This window comes from Mesocricetus auratus, unplaced genomic scaffold (genome assembly GCF_017639785.1).
Source record: "Mesocricetus auratus isolate SY011 unplaced genomic scaffold, BCM_Maur_2.0 Super-Scaffold_100023, whole genome shotgun sequence".
NCBI classification, from domain to species: domain Eukaryota; kingdom Metazoa; phylum Chordata; class Mammalia; order Rodentia; family Cricetidae; genus Mesocricetus; species Mesocricetus auratus.
In genome coordinates, this window is record NW_024429204.1 from 18119674 (window position 1) to 18145313 (window position 25640).

The window sequence follows — 25640 nt, forward strand, 5'->3', positions numbered from 1 at the left end:
AAAGGGATTTTTACAACTTAAGTCTTTTGTATTGCTTCCTTGACATTTAGGGAAGTCATTCATGCTTAGGTAGCAAAATAGTAATGTCTTGATTATTTTAGAACTTGAGATGTCTGATAATGTTAACAATTAGAAATTTGTGTTGCTTCGTTTATGCAAACCCAGAATTCTATTGAAAGAAAAAGCCAGTAATGCTTTGCATGCAAAGCCTTTTATTGTAGAGAAATCTAGTAGCATTTTAAAGGTAATAGGCTAATAGAGACTGGTGATGTGTCTTGAAATGGTGACATATATGCCTTCCTCAAATTTAAGTAGCATGATGACATGTTTCAAAATAGTGGGCTCAAATGGACAAGGTTAAAATATGTCACACAACTGACTTGTAAATCTTATCCATTTGAGAAATAAAATCTAGTAGTGATTTTGAAAATAAATTTTAGTGGAAGCGACAAGATATTCTTTCAGTCAGGAATATTCTTCAGGATGGGTCATAGTATATGCTACATAATGAAATAAGTCAAAAAATTCAAAGGTATAACTGTCTTGTATATTCTTGAGTCACAGTGGAATTAAAGTTAGAAATCAACAACAAAAAACTGAGGAGCCCCTGAAGCATTTGGAAATAAACATATTCCTAAGTATCTTAAAGATTAAGGAAATTAGAAAATAGTTAAGTTTTTTAAACTGTATCTGTGTGTGTGTGTGTGTGTGTGTGTGTGTGTGTGTGTGTGTGTGTGTGTGTGTGTGTGTCAAACTCTGGGCTCAGCGGGAGACCCTGATGCAATATGTAAGTGGAGATCACTCAAAGAAGATACCTGATGTCAGCTTTGGCCTTCATATACCTGTACACACATGGAACACATGCAATTAATAAATAATAAATAAATAAAAAGCTTATACCACCTGAATTCATAGACATTTACTTTTTGTAAAAATTATCTTTAAATGGATCACATATCCAAATTTAAGAACTAAAGTTGTAAAATTTGTACAAACTAACAGATACCAAATAGAGCACACACATTGCCTAAAATGGAAAAGTAAATCTATAAGATGTGAGCTTGGCTAAGAAAGCTCAAGGAAGGCTGCTCAGTGTCCTCAGTCATTGGAGAAATGCAATGACAGCCAGCATGGGATGTCACCAGACACTCATTAGAACAGTTGTAGTTGAATCCCATGACTGGCGTGCTGAGCATATAGCAAATCTCACATTCCGTTCCTAGCTATCTACCAAGGAGAAAAGAGGATGTATTTTCCACATAAGATTTGTGAGCAAATGTTAAAAAAAAAAATAGACATAGACAAAAGCTCCTCTCAGCCTTAGAGAAGCATCTATTTTCAGTGCTCAGTGCTTAATGCACAACTCATGGCTGCCTAAGAGAATCGGTGATGGATAAGAGCTTGGTCCTATATGAACCAATTACTGCCCTCTCCATGGCAGGGAAAATCATGGGAAAGTAGACAGAAAGCATGTTAAAGCTGAGAGATAGAGAGGCAGAGGAACCCTGGAGAAACAACATCACAAACTCACAGCACTTGCAATTGTGCTTGGCTCACACAACACAAGCCCTCAACATTCAGTCATGTGTGGGGAAGCAGGATCATTGAACCCTACCATTGCCGACCAACTTTGGCCACTGATGGAGTCTAGATGGGGAGCCAGTGACTTGGTCTAATCTAGAGACCATGCTGATGACTGGGGACCAAAAAAATAAATAAATACATAAATACATAAAAACATCAAATGTGGGGAAGAGTTGAATAGGGAAGGGAAGCAGTGGGGGATGGGAGGGAAAGGGAGAAACATGCATCTCCCCCTTCCCCCCCAGTGCTGGGATTGCAGGCACGTGCTGTTACTGCACACGTGGTTTTTTGATTGTTTGTGTTTTGTAAGTCTCACTAAAGTCCCCTTATTGTTTGTTTGTTTTGTAAGGCTCACTGAAGTCCCCTTAGAAGTGAATGTAGAGCTATGTCCTCTGTAGTTCAGTGATTCCTAGCACCAGCTAAATGTTAGAAAAGTTGTCAAGCGAGGGGAGCTGGGCTGCACCCAAGAACACCCCAGTGTCAGCTGCCAGGCCACCACTCTTGTAAAAGCACCTGGGGAGGTTCATATGCGATCCTCCACCCTGGGTTGCATACATGCTTCAGCCCCAGCCGGGAGTCTCAGTTACTGAGGAGAAGCACTCCAGTGTTCCAGTGAGAATGGAGAAGCTGAGACTCAACCCTTACCTGGAGGAAGATAACAGTTCCTGAGTGGTAAGTGGTTCTCAAACTTGAGTCTCACTGGTAATGAGGATAAAGACTTTGTAAGCCCTGCAATATCCTTTTCTACTTTGTAGGAGCTAACTTGTTTCCTGCGTCTGTGCAACAATAAGGAAGTCATTGTTCATAATTGGAGGCCCTGGGATAGCCTCTGAATAGAGTTTCTATTCATTGTTCCTTTCAAATCGTATGTTTTAGGTGTTGTAATGGAAAGAAAGTGTATTTAACTTATGAGCCTGATGTTTCTTATTTGAAATGGCTGTGATAGAATTTGTAAATCTTTGTTCTGTAGTCTTCACAGTAGGAGGCTTCATACAGTTGTAAATGCAGCTATCAGTTAAGATTCTTTCTAGAACTGAGCCGCAGATACTTTCTTGAACGGTCTTATTAATAGCTAAATTGTATGCTAACTTGTTCAAAGCTTCATGGGGAGGGTATGGTGAGGGATCAATGCTGACTGTATTCAATTAGATGGTACTTAAAGACTGTAAAGTTGGTAGGGGTTTTTTTTTTCCTTTTCTCTCTTGGTGTGTGTGTGTGTGTGTGTGTGTGTGTGTGTGTGTGTGTGTGTGTGTGTGCGTGTGTGTTTGCCTGTATGCATATGTGTGCACAAATGATCTGGGGCATGCATTTGTGGCCCCCTACTTGGCTCTATGAATTATTTCAATGTTGAATTTATAAGTAAACAGTGGTATCATTGTTATAAAGAGTATAGTGTCCTAAGATGCCTACATTAAGTCTAGATTGTATGTTGCTATTTATTTTCACCATGATATTTATTTGTTTTCAAGGCAGGGTTTCTTTGTAACCCTGGCCATCCTGGAATTCACTCTGTAGACCAGGCTGGCCTTGAATTTGGCATTATTATTGAAAGGACTGTTCTTTATTTTTCATTTCTTACAGATAGCATATAAAATAATTGTCTAGATACTCCTCCCTGGTTGTCTGAGATATTTTTATTTTCCCTTATATGAAGTAATATTTCTTTTTTACATCATTTTAATTTTAGTTTTGTAATTGTTGAGCTGTGAACAGAATGTGAGTGTTTTAAGGTTTTAAAACCCACTGAGAAATGTATTGGTGTAAGATGGTGACGTCCCTTCATTACAGTAGAAACCTGACTGAGAGTGGAGATGGGTGATAGAGCACATACCTAGCATATACTAGGCCTGGGTTTGAACTCTACCTAGCCCTGTAAAAATAGTAACTTTTTTACTAATGAATTTCTAATCATAGTATACCCCTTACCTATAGTTTATATTAATTTGCAAAATTTGATGCAGCAAATTGACACTTGGTAGTTTCTTCCTTTCCCGTTTGGTCTGTATCATGTAGCAAAATGCTTCTGTGTCTTGCTGAAGGAGCATGCAAACCAAAAACTGCCTCATTGATTGATTGTGCAAATACAGCATTCAGAAATAGATTGTCTTTTATAATCTGTTCCCCTCACTTCCTGAAGAGAAGTGATCAGAATGAAGTCACTGCTAATTGTAAGTCTGGTACTTCCTGCGAAGTTTGCATGAAAGTTATGAAACAAGTCTTCAATTAACACCTGCCAGAAGTTTGAGACAACATGCTTTAAGTAACTGCAGTTATGTGGCTGGGAGTTTTTCAATTCAATGTTTTTCTGGGGAGGAAAGTTAAGTGTTTACAGGGCTAGCAACATTGCAAGCTCATACAAACACAGAACGTATTGGAGAGACACAAGCAGCTTGAACTGTTAGTTCTAAGGTGACCCATGAATTAAGGTCACTCTGTCTTCTGGTAGAGTCTTGTGTTTCTTTTCTGATTGCTTTAATATAAGTTTATTTCTTAGGGGAACTGTTTGTGAATAGGAATGATGTCTTGGTTGCAATCTAATTGCAAAAATTATTTGCTACTCATTTTGTTTAGGAATAAGCATTTATTCACAGATCAAATATGTGAAGTAGACTTGCTGTGATTAAAATTATTGAAGGGATTTTGCATATGTGTGTGCAATATATATAGCAGTATAATGTGTGTTAAAGACCCTCTCATGTGGTGTGTGGTTGTCTACTAAGAGCTAGAGAAAAGGTGGCTCAGCAGTTAAGAGCCCTGACTGCTCTTCTGGAGGACCTGGATTCAATTCCCAGCACCAACATAAACATCTGTAACTCCAGGGCCAGGGGAAATCACATCTTCTGGCCTCTACAGGCACCAAGCATTCCTGCAGTGCACAAGCATGCGTTCAGGCCGAATGCCCATAAACACTTTAAAAAAGAAAAGTTCAGTTATGGTATCTTGCTTCCAAAATGCTGGAAATTGTGCAGGGGAAGAAATGTACAGAGTTCAGCATCTCAGCATTCTTTGAGAGTCCCTGGTCCTTATTTCAGAGCTCCAGGTCCGCTGTCTTGAATTGCCCAGCACTGATACCTTCTTTCATGCTCGTTAGAGAATAAACTTTTTGTCTTGCGCACTTTAAGGCATGGCTAGATTACCTCCAATATCTAGTGTAATTCAGTTGTTATGTAAATAAAAAAGAATCTGTACAGGTTTAAATGAATTCCCCCCTCCCCATGTTTTCTCTCGGTAGTTGACTGAATTCAGAGAAACAGAGCCAGTGGAGGATTGTTTCTCTGTTCTCTTCTCCACCTGTTGAATTGTGGGTGATTTCAAGTGTCAGTTCATTCTACTTTGCAGAAATAGAGGATGTGTGAGACAGGCTGATCCCTGGACCTAACCGGAAGTCAGCTCAGCTGACTGATGAGCTCCAGGTTCAGTGAGACTGTCTCAAAATAATGTGGAGAGTGACTGAGGAAGACACCACACATAGACCCTCGCCACTACACATATGCTTGAACACATACATGTGTACATCTATACACACACATACATACTACAAGAATACATATACCCCACATACATGCTGGAAATTGTGGACACGTCTGTGTAAGAAAGATATTATGGGACTTCAGTAAGTCATATAAACAGAATGAGTGCATGGTGATTAGACAGAGCAAAAAGTTCATACTTTTATTGCTTTTATGAGTTCCTGCCTCAACAGTTTCTCAACTAAATGGTCAACCAAAGAATCCCAAATGTAGCAAGCGACAGCTTGCTTAATCATAGAATACCATGGAAATGTCCAGTCATCTCTGAGGGGTCAAAGAGTTGCCGTGTGATGAACAGCATTTCCCTAGTCTTATCTAGACTGTTGTTGTTTAGTTCCAGATGTTGATGTGAAAGGAGAGTGTTCGAGCTACTATCTCCTGTTGCAAGGCAACGGCAAGAGAAAATGCAAAGCCACATTGCTTCACTCGGCCAACCAGATCAATGGCTCCTTTGCACTCAGTCTCATTCATGGAAAGATGAAAACAAAGACAGAAGAAGCCAAGTTAAGTAAGTGTTAGAAGAGCTAGAAGAGACCAGTTCCCACCCTTAGTACAATTGATTTACATGGTTTTAATTGGAAAGAATAATAATGAAACTCCATTTATGCCATTACTTTACCTTTTATTTTTAGGACATTATTCTGTCCTGCCTGGCTCCATCTCTGGCGGTGGACAGGTCCCCACAGGGGATGTAAGGAATTGATGATGGTTGGGAGAATCTTGCAGCCTGACTGACGAGCAGCCAGAGTGCTTCTTTCTTTCTTTCTTTCTTTCTTTCTTTCTTTCTTTCTTTCTTTCTTTCTTTCTTTCTTTCTTTCTTTTGGTTTTATGTGACAGGGTTTCTCTGTATTGTTTTGGAGGCTGTTGGTTCAGCCTGGCCTCAAACTCACAGAGATCCGCCGGCCTCTGCCTCCCAAGTGCTGGGATTAAAGGTGTGCTCCACCACTGCCCGGCCTCTTTATTTATACAGAACTCAGTAAGCAGAGTTACCTTCACGTTTCAAAACCTAGAACAGATCATTTTTGTTTTATGAACATGCGTTTCACTTCCCCTTGCTCATTTTTTAGTCATAATTATTAAAGTAAGACAGAACAGAGTTATTTCCAATCATTTTCCCTCGTGCTTTGACATCATTGATAGTTATCTTTTACAACCATTTCTTACTCGTCAACCCCATAACCCAATTTTTGAGAATCTAGAGGCATACGACAGCCTGTTCTCAGGCTAGTGGCTTTTGTGGCCACAAGGACACTAGACCAAAACAAAGTCCTCAAGCCAGCCCAGACATACTGCCATGTCCCAAGCAGTGTATTATTAACTCTTAATGGTGAGAGTGCCCAAGAAAATTCCTCAGAGAAAGCTACTGCAGTTGTTATTCAGCTTCTGGCGTACTTCAATGTTTATGTTTTATATTTTTATAAAGCTTGCCTGTCAGTCTAACCCTAGCATTCTGGTGTTCTTGGTCATAGGCCACTACAGTGGCTCCGCATGGGCTGACGTTTCTAAGAAAGGGAGGTCCTGATGTCTCATACTTACTTATAGCATACTTTTACATCATTTTTTATCAGTAAGTCTGTGTAGGGCAGAGGCAACTCCAGCCAATCTGACTTTGCTGCTGTATACGCCACGTAATCGCCTATGTGTATAGTTGGAAGAGGCTTGCAGTCTGAACTGAGGCCAACTCCTGTAGCCCACCGAATCTTTTTGACCTTTTTGAGTTGACTTTGTTTTGAATATCTTGTCCTGTGTAACTACAGGGACAGATGTTTCAAGAGTGTCCTGTAGCCTCATGTAGAGACCTCTGGCTTCTTTATGTGTGTGTCACAGCCTCCAAGGCATAAGGAAGGCCTTCAAGTAAATAAGGATGTCTCCCTAAAAGTGGGAGGCGTTGTGTGTTCAGGACTTTCCTGGGAAAACTTAGAAGCAGTACACCGGGGAGAAGGCATAAATGATTCCTAAGAAGTTTTCCATCAATCCGGTATCCCCAAATTGTACAAATATTAAAGTCTCCACAGTATGCGACAGATGGAGATGGAAACCAAAGGTGGCACGGCGGCCATCATGTGTCTTGGCTTTGCTGGGCCTTTGTGAAGCCGCTGTGCTGGCCTGATGACTTCTGCCGCTCCCGTCAGACATGATTATGCCACTGTTCCCTCCTCCATCTTCTCCCAGATCTTCCACTACCGAGGCAAAGTCATGTTTTCTCTCCTTGTCTCAAAAAATAGAAAATCGAAACTAACAAAAATCAATAAGGCAAAAAATACCAAACAAAGACAACAAGCATACAAAAAAGATGGAGTCCATTTTGTGTGTTGGCAAACTACAAGTCCATTGTGTGTTGGCAAACTACTCCCGGCTTGCGGCCTGCCCTGGAGTGTGGGTGGTAAACCCAGTGCTATTCCACTAGAGAAAAACCGGTTTTCCTTTTCCTGGCTGCTATTAATTGCAAATAGCTTCTTGGTTAGGGGTAGGACTTTGCATCCACTTACCTGTCTCCATGCTGGGATTTTAAATACAACCTTTTTATAATTTAAAATGAAGAGAATTCCTTTACAATGTACAAAGCTAGGATTAGCGGTTAGCTTTTAATTTCACACACCAAATTGTTAATGCTTATTGCTTTCAACACTAAAAATACAATTTTTTCCATTTATTTTCTCTCAAGCCTCTTTTTGTTTCATTGATTTGTCCTTTTTTCCCCTCTTTTGGAAGTTCTATATTTTGGTTATATTTGGTTCTATATTAAGTTCCTCATTTGGTTTTGTGTGTGTGTGTGTGTTTGTGTGTGTATTAACTATGTCAATAGACATATCACTCACAGACAGGAAGCAGAGGGACAGAAACAGCCCAAAGTCCATCATAAGTCATCCTCCAAAGACTTAAGCTATATGGTGCACATGGAGTCTTAACTCCTTGTATCCTACTTACTGCACAGTTGAGGACACCTGAAAGCATCCTTCTCTGGGTCACATGCTTCAGGGATCACATGACTCCGTAGACAAAGCCTGAATAGCCTTCCCTTGAAGGTGAGAGAGAAGCAAACTCCAAACTTCCCTTTGTGTCTTCTGATGGTGCATTTCCTGTACATTCTAATTATCTAACTATCTGAAAACTACATACAATAAGAAAAGAGGGTGAACCTGGATCAGCCAAGTCAGTTCTGGAACTGTTGCATAGTTTTATACTAAATTCATTATGCACAAAGAACTGAACGGAGGAGGACAGGTAGACCTGTGGTTCATTGCGGGGACTGTGGGAAGCTATATGCAGAGACAAGAAATTGTTCTTTGTTTTTTAAGTAGGTAGAAGAGAATGCCACGTAGCAAAGTCTACTCTGGTGCTCACATTCCCCCAAGGAATTAAGAATCAGATCAAAGATTAAGATACAGAACAATTTAGTATGCTCATTTCCCCGGGTTTAATTGTTACTTTGAAATATGTAAGATCAAGAGAGGTGAGTGGTTGGCTTTCATGTTTCTAGTCACTTGCTAACACATTTCCTAGGAACTGAATCTTAATTGTCAACATAGAATATCGTTAATGTTGATTTTTTTTTTCTTATTTCTCAGGTTTTCCTTTTGACTTCACATCACTCCCAAGTTTTTCTGAGGAGCAGGTTTTGCAGAGAGAGAAACAGTTAGCCAGCATACAAGTTTTGGCCTTGAAAGAATGCCTGAGTAAGTACCGGTTTGGGCATTTGATTCTACTCTAAGAATGTTGGTTAGTTTAGTGTGAGGCACCTATGTTTACATACTTGTTCCTATACATGTTGTCTTTTAGGTGTGATGCATACAGCTGCATGTCAATAGGTAGCTGGGGTAGATGAGGTTTGGAATGTTGTTTTTACTGGATTCAGAATGTCCTGATTGTCAGTATATCATTGGAAATACTTTAAAAACATAGTTTGCTGGGGAAATATTGTATTTCTTTTGCATTTTTTAAAAATAATCTATTTTTTATATTCCAATCCCAGTTCCCCCTCCCTCCTCTTCTTCTGCTCCCCTCACTCCCCGCCCTCCTCCCATCTGCCCCACAGAGAGGGTAAGACCTCCCCTAGGAAGTCTACTAAGTCTGTCCCATCATCTTGTTGATGCAGGGCCGAGGCACCTTTCCACCCCCACACCCCTGTGTCCAGGCTGAGCACGTTATCTCTCCATATAGAATGGGCTCCTCTAAGTCAGTTTGTGCATTAGAGTTAGGTCTTGGACTTACTGCCAATGGCCTCATATATTGTCCCAGTCACACCATTGTCACCTATATTAAGGGAGTCTAGTTTAGTCTTAGGCAGGTTCCCCATTTGTCAAACCTGAGTCAGTGATCTCTCGCTAGCTCGGGTCAGCTGATTCTGTGGGTTTCCATATCATGGTCTTGACTCCTTTGTTCATATTATCGATCCTCCCTCACTTGGATTGTACTCTAGGAGCTTGGTCCATTGGTTAGTTGTGGAGAAATTTTATATTTCAAATTTGTATACTCTGAACCATATCTAGAAAAGACAAAGAAGTCTGTTATTCTATTTAATGCATATAATCCTTATGTAGTTTTTGTAGAAGGAAGATCGAGGCTAAAAATAGAAGAAAGTGCAAGTTTAGAAAAACTAGTATGGTAACTTGTGAGTTAATTCTTCAGTTTAATCATCACTAGTAACTAATGATAACTGAGCATAGTTCACATACTGAAGTTAACATCATGGGTTTTCCTTAGCTGGGAGGCTTAACACTTTTTCAAAAAATATCAGGTGTTTTTCTTCCATCATTAATATTAAATTGGTTATCAGTCTGAACTTTTATAAATATTAATTGTGTGTTATTGCTTAAGATCATTAAGCTTTAACTCACTGAGATATAGTTGCTAAGAAACTCCTTAAATTTATGATACTACCTTAGTTACATAAGGAAGAAAATATTGCAAATATATATTAAAAAGTAAAACTGTACTCTTATTCAAAAGCCTCACAAACAGTATTGAATTCAATGATCTGTTTATTCAGTAGGAAATAATTTTAGAATTTTAATTTAGAATATTTAAAAAATATTTACTAGTCAGTTACTCACGGAAGCACTACAAAGTTTCCTTGCTTGCATAAAACTAAAGTAATTGTGTGTTAATTTGTGATGTTTTGTTCAAGAAAAGTATTGTTTAAAAGGAAAGCAAGTTTCAAGTTTCAGTGGAATTGAGATAGTTCAGTGGGTGAAGGCTCTACCAGCAGACCTAATGACCTGAGTCCATCTCCAGAACGCCAGTGGTGGAAGGACTTTGACCTTCCCTTGAGCACTGTAGCTTGTGCAGGCATGTACACACACACACACACACACACACACGCACACACACACACACACACACACAAGGGTGAGCAAGAAAGAAACTTTGAATGGTAGTACACGTTTGCCAGTGGACATACATGGCACAGTTGGTAAAGTGCCCACTATACATGCATGGGACCTGACTTCAGATCCTCAGCGTCCATGTAAAGTTGAGGGTGGTGGTGCACACCTGTTGCACTTGAGGGAAGTTGGCTCTGGCATTCATTGGCAAGCTAGCCTAGCCAATAGATGAACTGCAGACTCAGTAAGAGACCCTATCTCAAGAAAGAACTTGTAAAATAGGTGTTGCATGATAAATAAAAGACCCAGAGACTGATATTGGGGTTCTGACCTCAAGCTGAAGGACAGAAAAGCAAAGTAGCAGGCCACTAGCTCTTATCACTACGTCAGTCTGAATGGACTGATCCTGCTGCCTCTGCTCAGTGTGGCTGGAGAATTCTGAGACTGAATGTCCTCCTATCCTCAATGTGGCTGGAGAAGGAATGCCTGACACTGACACCTTGCTCCTATCTTATATACCTTCCTAATGCTGGGATTAGTCATGGGATCCCAGGTGCTGACATCATCCTTGTGTGAGCTGTTTCTCTTTAGGACTGGATCAATCTTGTGTGGATCTGGGTGGCCTTGGACCCACCGGGATTTATCTACCTCTTAATCCTGAGTCCTAGGATTAAAGGCGTGTACTACCACCTTCTAGCTTCTGGCTACTGGGATTAAAGGTGTGTGCCTGGCTTCTATGGCTTGTGACTGACTTTGCTTTCTAAATCCTTGGGAAAGCTTTAATAATTCATCAATAATATATCACCACAAATAGGCTTACAAATTGTTCTCTGGCCTGTACATATACTCCATCCCCCAACATACATAATAATGAAATGTTAAAAGAATGTGGAAAATGATGATGGAATATACCTTTACCTCCACACATGTATACATGTGTACTTATACTCATGTGCATACATCATGTAAACATGTACATACAAGTGTGCAGTTGGCAGTCTGAAGTGTTAAGTCTTGGGGCTCAGATTAATGATCCAGGGAATCCACTTATGAAGATAATCCTCGCTGAATAAATCAATTCCTTCCCAAACTGGATTAAAACTTTGGTAGCAGAAATGCATCCATGCAGTTTTGTCTTTCAAGAGGCAAGGAAAGTTATGGCAGAGTGTCCAGGAAATGCATATTTGAGTATGTTCTTCAGTGATTTTTCCCATGGACAGGTGTTAAGAGAAAAAAATTTTTTTAACATGGGAAGAAAGGTTTATTGAGGGAAGGTAGGGAAGAGAGAAAGAGACCTGTCTCTTCAGAGAAATGGCAGAAAGATGAAATGTTTTTAAGAACATTTGTATTTTGTGAAAACTAAAGAATTTTAAACAAAAAGATCTTTTAAAAGTCAGTCCCTTGACAGTGATAAAAACCCTTTTGTATAAATCAAACCTTCAAAAAGATGTCCTTAATATGCCAATGAAATGGGACGAATAGTCCAGTTCTTCTAGTATTTCCCTGGCCATTCTCAGTTGATAAAGAACTGGAGAGTTCCATAAAATGTACTAATTAAATGATACCCTTGAGACATTTTAAAAATAGCATGAATATCAAATAAAGCTTGTTGGAGTTTAACTTTCTAAATGTGTAGCTGGAGTTTCGTCTGCCTGGTCCCTTAGCTGTTTAGCTCCAAATAAGCACACAGAGACTTAATTATTAAAGTGTTTGACTGTTGGCTAGGGCTTCTTACTGGCTAGCTGTCTCTTAATTGTTAACCCATTTCTATTAATCTAAGTACTTCTACATGCTCCTATCTTACCAGAGAAAGGTTTAGACTTGTTACTCCTTCTCCTGCTACATGGCGTCTCTTTGGTGACTCTGCCATCCTCTCCCCAGCCTTCTCTTGGTCTGTCAGCCCTGCCTATACTTCCTGCCTGACTACTGGCCAATCTATTTTATTCATCGACCAGTAAGAGAAACATATATACAGAAGGACATCCTCCATCATAAATGAGTTTATGTTTGGTTTACTTTTTAAAATATCTGATCTATTAGAGTAATAAAATATAAAACATAACTGTAGTTTAATATTCTTTATTTTTGTAATTTATGACATTTATGCTTGGAAAGAGAGTTAACAATACCTTATCTCAGCTTTTTTAAGAAAAAGTTTTAGAATGCTGACAAGTTTTTAGAGACTTCAGTATGATGCTAAATAAATATAATCATCCAGTGTTGTCTCCAGTATTACACTCACTACAGTGGTGTCTTCATATCTCCTAAAAATTCATGGAACCCACTAAAATCCTGATTCATATTCCGCTGATAGCCTTTAGTTATTTCATATTTCTCAAAGAATTCTCAGTACTGCTATTTAATAAAGAATATACCATTCCTTTGCTGACCATTTTGGAGTTTTAAGTTTTCTCCTGAGTTCTTATCTCTCACTTATATACAAGCTTATATGTATAGTTGCGTTTTTTTTTTTACTTCTGTTAAATAATATGTAGTTCATCACTGTATTAAGCCTATCTCCATCTCCTCCCTCATTCTCATCTATGAAGATTTTCTTACCCTGTTTTCCAACCTGTGATGTAATTGGCAGCCTTTGTACATCGAGGTCAGCTCGAGTGTAGTTTTAGTTAATAGAATAAGGGACTGAGTGAGCGCATTGCTCATTGTGTATCTTCCATGGGAAAGCAAGCCATTCATGACCTTTTGCTTAAGATCCAGCTGATTGTACAGAAAGGAAATACACCGAGGCTTCTGATTTCCTCGCTGAGAAGATCTTGAAGAAACAGATTATCTCCACTCTGATTTTACTGTTAATATTTTTGGCCGCATAAAGCGTGTGTTTCTTTCCTAATGCTAACCCTGACCCCTAGAATACCCACGTCAGTGAGGTAGGGTGTTCCATGGCCTGTGTCATAAAGCTGAGGTTCTAAAGGGTGGGGTGGTTGCTGCCTTCCCACCAGCTACCCTGCACAGTTAATGTGCACTAGGCTGCACCTAGTGTAATGCCATTCGCCTGAAGCCTCTGAGTCTGGGGCCTGGGACGGGTGCTTGGCAGGCAGTAAGTTCCCTACATCTGTTGGATTCATATCAGTTTCCAGGATAACAGGTATATTGTAGAAGGAAAATGTGATTAGTCTAGAAGTGTTTTTTTAAAGAAATGTTGTGTATCAAAGTAATAGCATAGGTACAGACTGAAATTTTAGATGATACTGGAAAACTTCAAAGGTACAACAGCAATGACTCTCCCCTCGTCTCCCTTTCTCTGTGTCTACAGAGGCTATCCTCATCTCTGTCTGTGTGTCCACAGGGGCTATCCTCATCTCTGTCTCTGTTCACAAAGGCTATCCTCAGCCTTCCAGCTTGTTCAGGCCTTTCTTATTTCTAGATACTGTGAAATTATATGTATCCAGTTTCAGGGATTTTCTTAAGGTCCAACTGGCAGATAAAGAATTAGTGTCTGTAGCTGTCTTCACTATCTGTTTCCCTTCCCAGTGACCCTGAACAGCGAAGGCATGGGTCGGTTAACAGTGTAACAGCAGAGGTGTTTCCTGCTGCATGGTGGAGCTTATTTTTACAGTGCTATCTCCCTGCTCTGCTTTCAGAAGTCAACCCCCCTCCTGCAGGACTCTTGTGTTTTATTCTTTGACCCCACTCCCTGACGGTATCATCTCCAGAAGCCTCACTGTGGATGATAGTGTGTACCCCTCACCCCCCAGCCCTTGACCCTGTTTACCGGGCTGTCTGTGTGATCGGCCATCTTAATAGGACATCCTCGACTTTTCCAGCAATTCCCTCCCTGCTTCTTGTCCCTGTACCTCTTAGAGAGTTATATACTGATGCTCCAGACAGAGCGCTTCGTGCTTATTGGTGAGTTACTTTTGAGCCAGGGTCCCACGTGGCATAGTCTTGAAGTTGACACATAGCTGACGATGACCTTGAACTCCTACATCTTTCATTCTTAGTACCATTTCCAGTATGCTCAGATTACAGGTGAGCACAACCCCTCCTGGTGAGGAGTCTTTCGTTGTTGATGTTCCGTGATTGTTTCTCATCAAACCAGCCTGTACTTATTCCAGTGTCGTCTTTACTTTGGGAAAATGTAACTCTGTCACATTTTCTCTCGTTTTCTACAATGGTGTTCTTTTGAATCCTTTTTCTTTGTTTTCTTCTTCTTCTTCTTCCTCCTCCTCCTCCTCCTTCTCTCTCTCTCTCTCTCTCTCTCTCTCTCTCTCTCTCTCTCTCTCTCTCTCTCTCTCTCTCTCCCCTCTCCCCTCCCTCTCTCTCTCTCTCTCTCTCTCTCTCCATCCCTGGAACTTTTTGTTCTTTGTTTTGTTTTGCTTCAAAGAACCCAACAATACCTTTTCTCCAAAAGTTGCAACCAATTTAGGAACAAACTGAAGAAATGTACAGGTAAATCATAGATGAAAATGGTATATTTTAGATTATGACGAAGCAGGCTTTCTACATTCTCCAAGTCTTGAGCTATTGGTTAAGTGCTAGAACTGGGCAACTATAGATCAGCCATATAGGAGAAGGCCCCTCCCACACTGCAGAGAGAATTCCTGGAGACTGGCTAGCTCTGTTAACAGTGAAAGAGGAAGGGTTCATGAAGTCTGTCTGGTCATGACCAGTTCAGTGAGGATCAAGAGGAAGCTGCACATCTTCCTGGGTTGAAGTCCTTTCATGGGTAATGGTAGCATAGGAAACGCAGAGCCCTTCCCCACAGCCCTCTCCACGGCTTGTGACTGTCTCTCCATCCATCCTGCTTTCCACGGTGGCGTCTGTTTCCAGCCTCTAGTGTAATGCCTGGCAAAAGTCACTGGAGAGTGGGACAGGGAGGATTCAGAATTCTGATTTGAACCTGCATCTACCCCGATCTTAGTGTCAGCATCTGGGGCTCTGCGTTCTGTGGCTGTTCAGTTTTATGTTTAGAATCCCCTTGTGGCCCACTGGCCACAGGTGGCCAAGGATAGCTGTGACTATGGCCCAAGTATAGACTCATAAATGTCATAGGTGACAATCTTGTGTCACACTGTCACACAGTGGAACACATCTCTGGGACTCTAATCCTTTCAGTGAGGCATTGTATTTTGTATTTCTAGTGAGCACTGTATTTTGTGTTTCCAGTGAGTACTGTATTTTGTATTTCTAGTGAGCACTGTATTTTGTGTTTCCAGTGAGTACTGTATTTTGTGTTTCCAGTGAGTACTGTATTTTGTGTTTCCAGTGAGCATTGTATTTTGTGTTTCCAGTGAGCACTGTATTTTGTTTCCAGTGAGCATTGTATTTTGTGTTTCCAGTGAGCGCTGTATTTTATGTTTCCAGTGAGTACTGTATTTTGTATTTCTAGTGAGCACTGTATTTTGTGTTTCCAGTGAGTACTGTATTTTGTGTTTCCAGTGAGCACTGTATTTTGTGCTTCCAGTGGTATTTTGGTGGTAGGGCTTGGGAATCTGATGTTTGTTTAGAACTATAAGACTTTCATTGAACTTACGTTTAGCCCCATCGTTAACGTGACCTTTTTACAAACCTGCAGTCCGGTAGTTTGGAACTATTCAAACCAAACCAAACTGGAAGCAGTACTGCCTGTCTCTGAGGCTGGACAATGGAGTGGTGAGCAGAGCTTGAGCTGTGACTGAGCCTTCATGTCCAGACTGGTTTGAGGCCAGTACCTCACTGCGCTTGCCCACATTCCCCCCTTGGCGGTGGTCCCTCCGCCCTCACTGGTGTGCCCTCCATATTTGGATTTTAGTTAATCCCAGATGGAGTCAAGTTGTGAACCAAGAATAGCTCTCAGGTATACATATGAGTTACATACGAATGTAAGATCATTTTTAATGCTCTCCCATGTATCCCAGCAGACTTGTAAGCTTTCCTTTGCTATCCGTCCCCATTTACTGTTAACCAGTTGCTCGCTGTTCCCTCATCTCTCATAATAACTCAAAATTTTGCTGTTACCTAGAAGTTAAAAATGAAAATGTGGCTACATAGGAAGGCAGATATTTGTCTTACTTTCAGAAATACATTTAACAAAAATGCTAGAGGGAGGAGCTACCACTGCAGGGGCTCAGACATGTCCTGTGGTTAACTGTGTCCCTTTGTCCTGCAGAGAGAAGAAAAGCTGCAAATCAGCCTGAAGCAGTTTCCACTGACGAACTCAAAAGTCTGTTGCTGCTCACGAGACAGCGCTTCCTAGGTCATTCTGATGCTCTCAACCCTAAAGCAGTTTTAACACAGCCAGACAAAATGAAAGCAGCTGCTGGTATGGTCAGGGGTAAGTTTTTTATTATTTTCAATGTTTTGGTGGTGGTGGAGATATGAGTAGCATTTTTATTAAATTTTATAGCCTATATTGGCCAAGTCAAAACATATTTCACACATTTAAAGAATGATAGGTTTTTTTCTTAATGTGTGTATCTGAACTCTACATATTTAAATACGACAGACTTTTTACTAACACCTTTCATCAAATATATTGAGTTTAACTTTTTAAGTACAGGAGGAAGTACTCTGTTGTCTTATCATCTTCCTAAGCTGCTAGAATGGATATGTTTCAAAAAGTGAAGAAGTAACATGTATACAGTTGTTATTGAATGTTTTTCTTGTCCAGCTTGGTCCTGCAGCTACTTCAGTCCCAAGTGAACACAAAGATGCTCTATTATAAAACTGTTGGCCGGTGTCTTGAGCTTCTTATCGGCTAGCTCTGTCTTAATTATTAACCCACTTCTATTAATCTGTGTATTTCCATGTAGTCTTGGCTTACTGGAAAATGCCTGACACATCTTCTCTTCCCGGGCTCTACATAACGACCCCATCTGCTTAGTTTCCCAGACTTCTCCTCATCTAACCCTGCCAATACTTCCTGCCTGGCCAATCGGCCAATCAGTGTTTTATTTATCAACCAATAAGAGAAACATATATACAGAAGGACCTTTCCCATTATACAGTGAATTGGATACAGGCAGAACCACATGTTACAACATTTCGCAGCTGCCACTCACTAGGGTCCGAGAGTCACCATGCTTCCCCAGGGGATTGTGGGCTCATTGCTGCACTAACTGAGCTTTTGTACCTTTCTGAAGTCTGATGTTGTGGTCGATTTGAACAAAGGGAGCTTTCAGGTATCTAGAACGCATTTGAGGCCCTTGACACAATTTGAAACAGGACAAATTTTTGCTTTTATTTTGTGGGAACCATTTTTATTGTATAGGCTAAGAAAAATAATCACAGAATAAACTAGCAAGAGTCTGTATTTGAGTGCCCTTTCTAGATACTATGGATAGTCACAAAGAAATTAACATCATATCCTTGGCTTTCAGCCAGATTACCTTGTTTGTAAAGCAGTGTGTGCAAACAGTGGACCATGTCCTGCTTGAGTACAAATGTCTGTTAAAATTCTAGGCCTCATTTGGGCCCTTGTTGACTAGGGTCTGGATTAGTTACATTTCTCATCTCTTTGATGAAATACTGGCAAAAGGTATTTAAAGACGTCCTCCTCTCCACTCCCAGTGGGAGAGCTGTGCATTGTGTTGGGGAAGATAGGAAAATGGCAGAGGCACGTGGTGGCTGGTCCATCGTGTCAAAGCAGAAAGAGATGGGTGGATGCCGGTGCTCAGTGTGTTCAATTTATCTTTTCTACTCAGTCCAGGGCCTCAGCCCCTGGCTTAGTGCCCTTCCACATCCAAGGTGAATCCTTCCCTCCCCCCCCCTCCAGTTAAACCTATTGCACATCTGGACTTGTGCTGTTTAGGTGATATCAAATCTAATAAAGTAAACAATGGAGACTAACCGTCAGATTGACTTTGGGCGAATTACTTAACCTCCATATTTGGGTTTCCTTATGTTTACAATGGCAGTAGTAGTTTGGCCCAGTATGTTGGAATTTGTGGGTATTAAGTGAGTTGACGCATGTAAAACACTCAGAAAACAACGAGCACCACAAATGTGCCACTTGCCATTTGTGCTGTTATTCCCAGTGTCCTATGGAAGTTCCAACAGCAGTCCTGAGTGATGCAGAGAGTGTTGGAGACGTTAGTGTGTCACTAGAGAATGGGTTATGTGTGGTGAGTGAGAAAACACGCTTCGGCATGTGCTCTGGAACTTGAGTAGCAAGGCTGAGTGTTGGCTCTGAAACTTACCTGCTGTGTTAAGTGTGGACAAGTCTTCTGACCGCCGTTCCTTACCCCTCAGTTGAGGGATGATTATGTCAGTTGCTTTTCTGTTTCAGTGACAAAAGACCATGACCAAGGCAACTCGTAACAGAAAGCATTGAACTGGATGTGTGGCTTCAGAGGGTTAGAGTCCACAGTGGTAGAGTGAGGGTGTGGCAGCAAGAACAACTGGGAGCTCACATCTGGATCCACAAATAGGAGGCAGAGAAAAGTAGCCTGGGAATTGGGCAAGTCTTTTGAAATCTCAAAGCCTACCCCTAGTGACATACGTTCTCCAACAAGGCCACAGCTACTGTTCTCTCCCAAACAGTTCTACCGACTGAGGATCAATCATTCAGGCATATGAGCCTACAGGAACCGTTCTCATTCAAACCACTGTGGGATAGTTAATTATTTGTTAAATTAAGTGTTGTGAAACAACTGCATAGTTTTGGCTAAGCAAACTGACATACGTTTAGGAGACACGACTTGGAACTAGTGTAGAGCCTTGCTAGAAGCCCAGGGACTTGGAGGGTCTTTAGTGACGTTTAGCATATGGAAGGCAAGAAGATAGGATTTTGCAAGGAAGAAGCAAATGATACCGTAGCCATGGAGTATGAAGTTGGGAGACAGGTTTGGCTTCCCAGAGGATTTGCATGGGAGGTAAGAGGGAGCTGAGTGATAGTAGATGCCTCTTGAGGTGGCCTGGGCAAGCCAGTCTAGGATGCTGTTAGCACTGACTTTACCTCCATGTCATTCTTTTGCTCAAGCCATGAGGATTGCTTCCATTTGCACAGATTGCATCACCCACACTGTGGCTTATACAAACCTTAACTGGTGTGTTGTAGCATGTTCTTTTCATTGGCCGCCAGCTCACAAATAATAACATGGAGATTTCGTATTGATTATAAAAGCTTGACCATTAGCTTAACTGAATTATTCCCACTAGCTCTTATAACTTAACATTAACCCGTTTATCTACTTTCTGTCATGTGATATTACCTCTCTTCCATCTTGCACCTCCTGTTCCCTCCCTGTGCCTTTATGGCAACTCTGCCTTTCTTCTTCCCAGAGTCCTCTCTGTCCCGGGAAGCCCTCCTTATCCTCTTCTTGCCTACAGCTAATCAGCTCTTTACTAAACCAATCACAGTGACACATCCTCACACAGTGTAAAGAACTATTCCACAACAGAAACCTGGCCTTGTGCTCATTCTAGTTTTCCAAATATCACATTTCTGTTTCCTGTTACCACAGTCAGCTTAGTCCTGGGGCATGTCCCACTTTTCCTCTTTGGCTTTATATATGTCATGTCCCTTGTCTAGAAGCCTTTTCTCTCAGCTCTTACCTGACTATTTTTTTTGTTGTTGTTGTTGTTCATTTTTTTAAATTAATTTTTTAAAATCCAATCCCAGTTCCCCTGTCCTCCCACACTCTCCCTCTGCTCCATGGAAAGGGTAAGGCCTCCCCTAAGATGTCTACTAAGTCTATACCATCATCTCGTTGAGGTAGGACCAAGGCACCTCACCACCCCCTACACCCTGTGTCTACATATCTCTCTGTACAGAATGGGCTCCACTAAGTCAGTTTGTGCATTAGTGTTAGATCCTGGACTCACTGCCAGTGGCCTCATATATTGTCCCAGTCACACCATTGTCACCTATATTAAGGGAGTCTAGTTCAGTCTTATGCAGATTCCCCGTTTGTCAGACCTGAGGCAGCGATCTCTCATTAGCTTGGGTCAGCTGATTCTGTGGGTTTCCCCATCATGGTCTTGACTCCTTTGTTCATATTTTTGCTCCTCCCTCACTTTGATTGTACGCCAGGTGCTTGGCCCATTGGTTAATTGTGAATTTCTGTATCTGCTTCCATGTGTTTCTGGAGGAGAGTTCAAGCTTCTCTGGGGTTGTGGATTATAGGCTGGGGATCTTGCTCTATGTCTGATACCCACTTACTGTATTTATCTTTCTGGTTTTGGGTTACCTTACTAGGATAGCTTTTTCTAGTTCTGTCCATTTGCCTGCGAATTTTAGGATGTAATTGTTTCTTACCACTTAGTAGTACTCCACTGTGTAAATATGCCACATTTTCTTTATCCATTCTTCAGTTGAGAGGCATCTAGTCTTTTTCCAAGATCTGGCTATTAAAAATAATTTTGCTATGAAAATAGTTGAGCAAATGTCCTTATGGTGTGAATATGCCTCCTTCAGAGATATGCCCAACAGTGGTATTGGAGGGTCTTAAGATAGGTTGATCCCTAATTTTCTGAGAAATCACAATACTGATTTCCACAGCAACTATAAAAGCTTGCATTCCCACCAGCAACGGAGGACTGTTCCCCTTTCTTCATAACCTCTCCAGCATAAGCTGTCATTGATGCTTTTGATTTTAGCCATTCCAGTCAGTATAAGATAGAATCTCAGAGTGGTTTTGATTTGCATTTCCCTCATGACTAAAGATGTTGAGCATTTCCTTGGTGTCTTTCTGCCATTTGAGATTGTTCTATAGAGGATTCTCTATTTAGATCTGTGCCCCATTTTGTAATTAGATTATTTGGTTGCTTGATTTCTAGTTTCTTGAGTTCTTTGTATATTTTGGAGACCAGCCATCTGTCAGATGTGGGGTTGGCGAAGATCTTTCCCCATTCTGTAGGGAGCTGTATTGTCTTGTTGACCTTGCCCTTTGCTTTATAGAAGCTTCTCAGTTTTAAATGGACCCATTTATTGTTGCCCTCAGTGTCTGTGCTACTGGTGTTCTATGTAAGAAGTGGTCTCGTGTTCCTATGCGTTCAAGTGTATTGCCCACTTTCTCTTCTATGAGATTCAGTGTGGATGGATTTATGTTGAAGTCTTTGATCCATTTGGACTTGAGTTTTGTGCATGGGGATAGATATGGATCTACTTGCATTCTTCTACATGTTGACAGCCAGTTATACCAGCACTATTTGTTGAATGTATTTTCTTTTTTCCATTTTATATTTTTAGCTTCTTTGTCAAAAATTAGATATTCATTCACCTGACTACTTTTATCTACTTTGTGGATGTTCAGGTGTCATTTTCTCTGAGGCTTTTCCCTGCTGTGGCCAGTTTCAACTGTCTGCCATACTGCTACTCTTCAGTTTTTCTCATTTTGTGTGGCATAGATCTAAGTTGGTGCATCATCTATCTGATCGTTACTGTTATCTGTCTTCTCTCCACACCATGTCGTTTGAAGGGACAGAGCACACTTAGTTGCTATCTCTGCATTTGCAGGGCCTGCCATGGCACCTGGAGGATATAGCATGGAGGAGGATCTCCCCAAATTACTCACAAAACCAATGAAGGCTTGTAGAACCTGAGCTGAAAATTGATAGGCTGCACATCTGAATGTCACTTCTCCAAATACAGTTGTGGCTGTTGACATTCTTGTAGCACTGATTTGAATAAATGTATCTACATGTAACTTGAACTGCATGTAAAACTAGTAAGTTCAATCCGTTGTATATCCTGGCACAATTGTACTTATTAGCAATATAGGATGATATTGCTTCTACTTCTGTGAAGACTCCAGCAAGTGTAGCAAGTGACAGGTCACAATGTAGACAATTGTAATGTAGTCACTTTATTGACTCACTGCTGGAGTTGTTGAAGACTTTTGATATGAGACATAAGGAGTGTCTACTAGCATTTCTGGGCACATAGCAAGTTTGTTAGATAAATTGTAATCCCTTTGATTATTTCAAACATTTAGGATTATGTCTCTATGAAATAGACCATGCCAAATCTAATGTCACTTTTCATTGAGATTTGTTCTTACTTTTGTCTGTAAGATTGTAATGGCTTATCCTCATTATTCACACATGCTGATATTACTACCTTTCCATTTGCTGGAATCTGGTATATGAAGGTCACTTTCCCTGTTTTCCTAATTGTATTGCTCCTATTTCTATTTCTTTTTCTTGTAAAATAAGATATTACAAAACAATAATTGTCTTGATCTCTCAGGGAGCCTTTTGTTACATTTTGTTTCGGGGCATGCTATAGTATCCAGAGATGAAAAATGAATAAAATATTGTAAGAATTATAGTTTTATACCAAAGTCCTGACATTTGTTAATGTTTGTTCACTTTTCTTAAATATTAGACTATGTCATCTGTATTTATATAAGTTATATACTCAGCTAATAATTAATTTCATTGTAATATGCAGGGACAATTTATTGTTTGTTTTTTAAAGATAACTTGAATCCTCTCATGAACTCGAGTGTGCAACGGTGCAGAACTGGTATTGATTATTTTCTCCATGTTTTTATTACAAAGCCATGTCTCCATTAAGGAGCACATTGCTTCGCTACAAAGCTCATTACCCTATCAAATGGATTTCCCCACTGTTAATAAGAAATGGGAAATGGTGTGTTGTGAGGATGTTAGTTGAGGACATCCAAATGTAGGTACTAGAAGATACATTGCCATATTCAAGGTTAAGTAGTTTATGAAGTAGAGAGACGGTTGCTCCCGTTTGTATTATACCTGAGAAACAGAATAGGCATCTGTCAGTAGTGATTTCAGCAGTGAGCGTCCAACAATTTCGAGTCATTCATTAGAATGCAGTGTAAGAGTTAAAGACATCTTTAAAACAGGTAGGTTTAAAATTTAAAAAGTAGTACAGTGTTTGTAAAGCTAATACTTTCTGATGAGAATGGGAGCCGTCCCTTTAGACCTTGTTGAGTTCCAAGGTTTGGGGCAGACTCAGTTTTACTCATTGCAGCAGAGTAACCAGCAAGATGGTCCTCACTGCACTATTGTTAAGAGTCAAGTGATACTGAATTTTACTGACTCGAGGACATCTCCATTTAACAGATATGTAAGAATTATTTCAGAAGTAACCTTGAGAACATTATAAGCATACATTAGTCATTTATTATACTTGTAAGACTGGGGTAATCCTTTTTTTTAAAGACATAAAACTTTTTATTTTACTTATAATTATGTTTCTAGTATGGGAGTCACAGAACTATGTGTTCACTATAGAGTGGCTTCGTTTCTTTTTTTATTTGTTTATTTTAATTTTAAATAGCTTGTTTCACGTGTTAATGCCAGTTCCCTCTCCCTCCCCTCCTCCTGCACCCCCACCATCCCCCCCCCCACAGCCTCCCACCCTATCGCCATTTCCTTCCACATAGGGGATATCTAGAGTCTGTCATTTCACTCAGGGCAGGGTCCAGGCACTCCCCTAAGAGTCCACGCTAAGAGACCATCCCTCTTTGTGTTATGGACACATGATGTCTGTTTGTATGCCAGGGATAAACACTGATCCACTGCCCAGGGCCCCATAGGTTGCCCAGGCCTCCTCACTGACTCTCACACTCAGGGGGTCTGGATCAGTCCCATGCTGGCCTCCCAGCTGTCGGTCTGGTGTCCAAGAGCTCTCCCCTGTTCAGATCAGCTGTCTCTGCTGGTTTTGCCAGCCCATTCTTTGCCAATTTGCTTATCGCTCCTCTCTCTCTGTCACTGGGTTCCTTGGGTTCAGTTCAGTGTTTAACTGTGGGTATTTGCCTCTGCTCCCATCACTCACTGGATGAAGGCTTTTCATTTGAACTACTTTCATAAGAATAGCTAACTTGTGCTTTTGTTCCATGTGAGCCTTTATAGGTAGATTCATTGAATTTTACCAGTCATAACTCATACATTTTATTTGAAAATGATATTTTATTTTCATTTCCAATATTCTCAGTGGCATTTTATACAGTTCAATTCATTACTCAAGTCTTTAATAAGTGTCTCAATTGAGTCCTTACCCTTTACACACACACACACACACACTCACATTCACATTCACACACTGTGTATACACCCACCAACGTCTGTCTATCTGTCTGTCTTTCTACCTACCTATCTTATTCCAAGACACTCTCACTACTTAGCCCAGGTTGGCCTTGAACTCACTATGAAGCCTCGGCTGGCATCAAATTGTAATTTTCCTGCTTTAGCCTTCCAAATGCTAGGATCACGGGTGGTTGTTACCACACCCTGATGGAACTTTATTTTTACATAGAGCATTCATTGTTTTAGCGTTTTTTTCTGTGCTGATGTGTATTTGCTCTCTTTAGATGCCAATAAAGTTGAACCTTATTCAAGTCTAATGGAAACCAATCCTGTGGAATGGCCAGAAAGACACGTTCTTCAGAATTTAGAAACTTTTGAAAAAGCTAAAAAAAAAATGAGGTAATATTTGAGTTTGTAAAAATGCATGTTCAGTATTTTCAAATGAATATTCTTAATATTTTAATCATTTAATGTTCAGAAAGTTCTAATTTCATTATAAAAGAAAAACAGATGCTTTCTTTAACAAGTAGCTAATCAGTAGAGTAGCGTATTGATTAAAAGGGAAAGGTCATTTTCCCCTTTTTATTATCTTGGTACCTTCCAAGTGTGCATAACTGGCGATTACTGTATGCTTAGCTTTATAAATTTCTTCCATCCACATATACACTTAGTTTACTTTTTTATTGCTGTGATAAAACACTGACCAAAAACAACTTGGAGAAGAAAGTGTTTATTTGGCTTACATATCCCAAACACAGTCCTCAATGAGAGAGATCAGAGCCCATGGAGGAAATACTCCTTCCCGTGGCGTTTTGCCTGCCTGCTCAGCTTCCTTTCTTAGAAAACCCAGGACCACCTGCCCAGAGTGCGTTGGGTCTTCTCATGTCAATCATCAATCAAGAAAATGACCCATAGGTTGCCTTCGGGCCAGTGTGGTGGAGGGATCTTTCACGTGAGGCTGTCTCTTCCTACATGGACCTTGCTTGTGCGAACTTAAGAAAAAGTTCACCAGCAGACACACACACAAACATAATAATGGTGTGGGAAATGAGGTGGAGTCACTTGAAACTATTTTGGTTTTCATCCGTAGTAAGTAGGTCCTCTCCCAGACAGAAGTAGGTGTCCAGCAGCCAGAGTTCCCTTTGGTCTTTGGCTATGGTGCACAGTAGGCACTAAGTGTGTAATTGCAGGATATTGGAGTACAAGATCTCTGCCATTTCTCCTTCGGTGTTTAGCTCTCCTGGTACCATCT

At 40.6% G+C, this 25640-nt stretch overlaps 1 protein-coding gene across 2 annotated transcripts in view; it reads left to right on the plus strand.

Moving 5' to 3' along the window:
- The window catches only part of LOC101830629 (MDM2 binding protein), a 73409-nt gene that overhangs the window by 26738 nt on the left and 21031 nt on the right, over window positions 1-25640 (plus strand). For both annotated transcript variants that reach the window (XM_040730409.1, XM_040730410.1), the window contains exons 12-15: window positions 5449-5622; window positions 8684-8791; window positions 16548-16712; window positions 24673-24787. In XM_040730409.1, the coding sequence (XP_040586343.1) occupies window positions 5449-5622; window positions 8684-8791; window positions 16548-16712; window positions 24673-24787 (562 nt within the window). The remainder of the gene's footprint in view (window positions 1-5448; window positions 5623-8683; window positions 8792-16547; window positions 16713-24672; window positions 24788-25640) is intronic.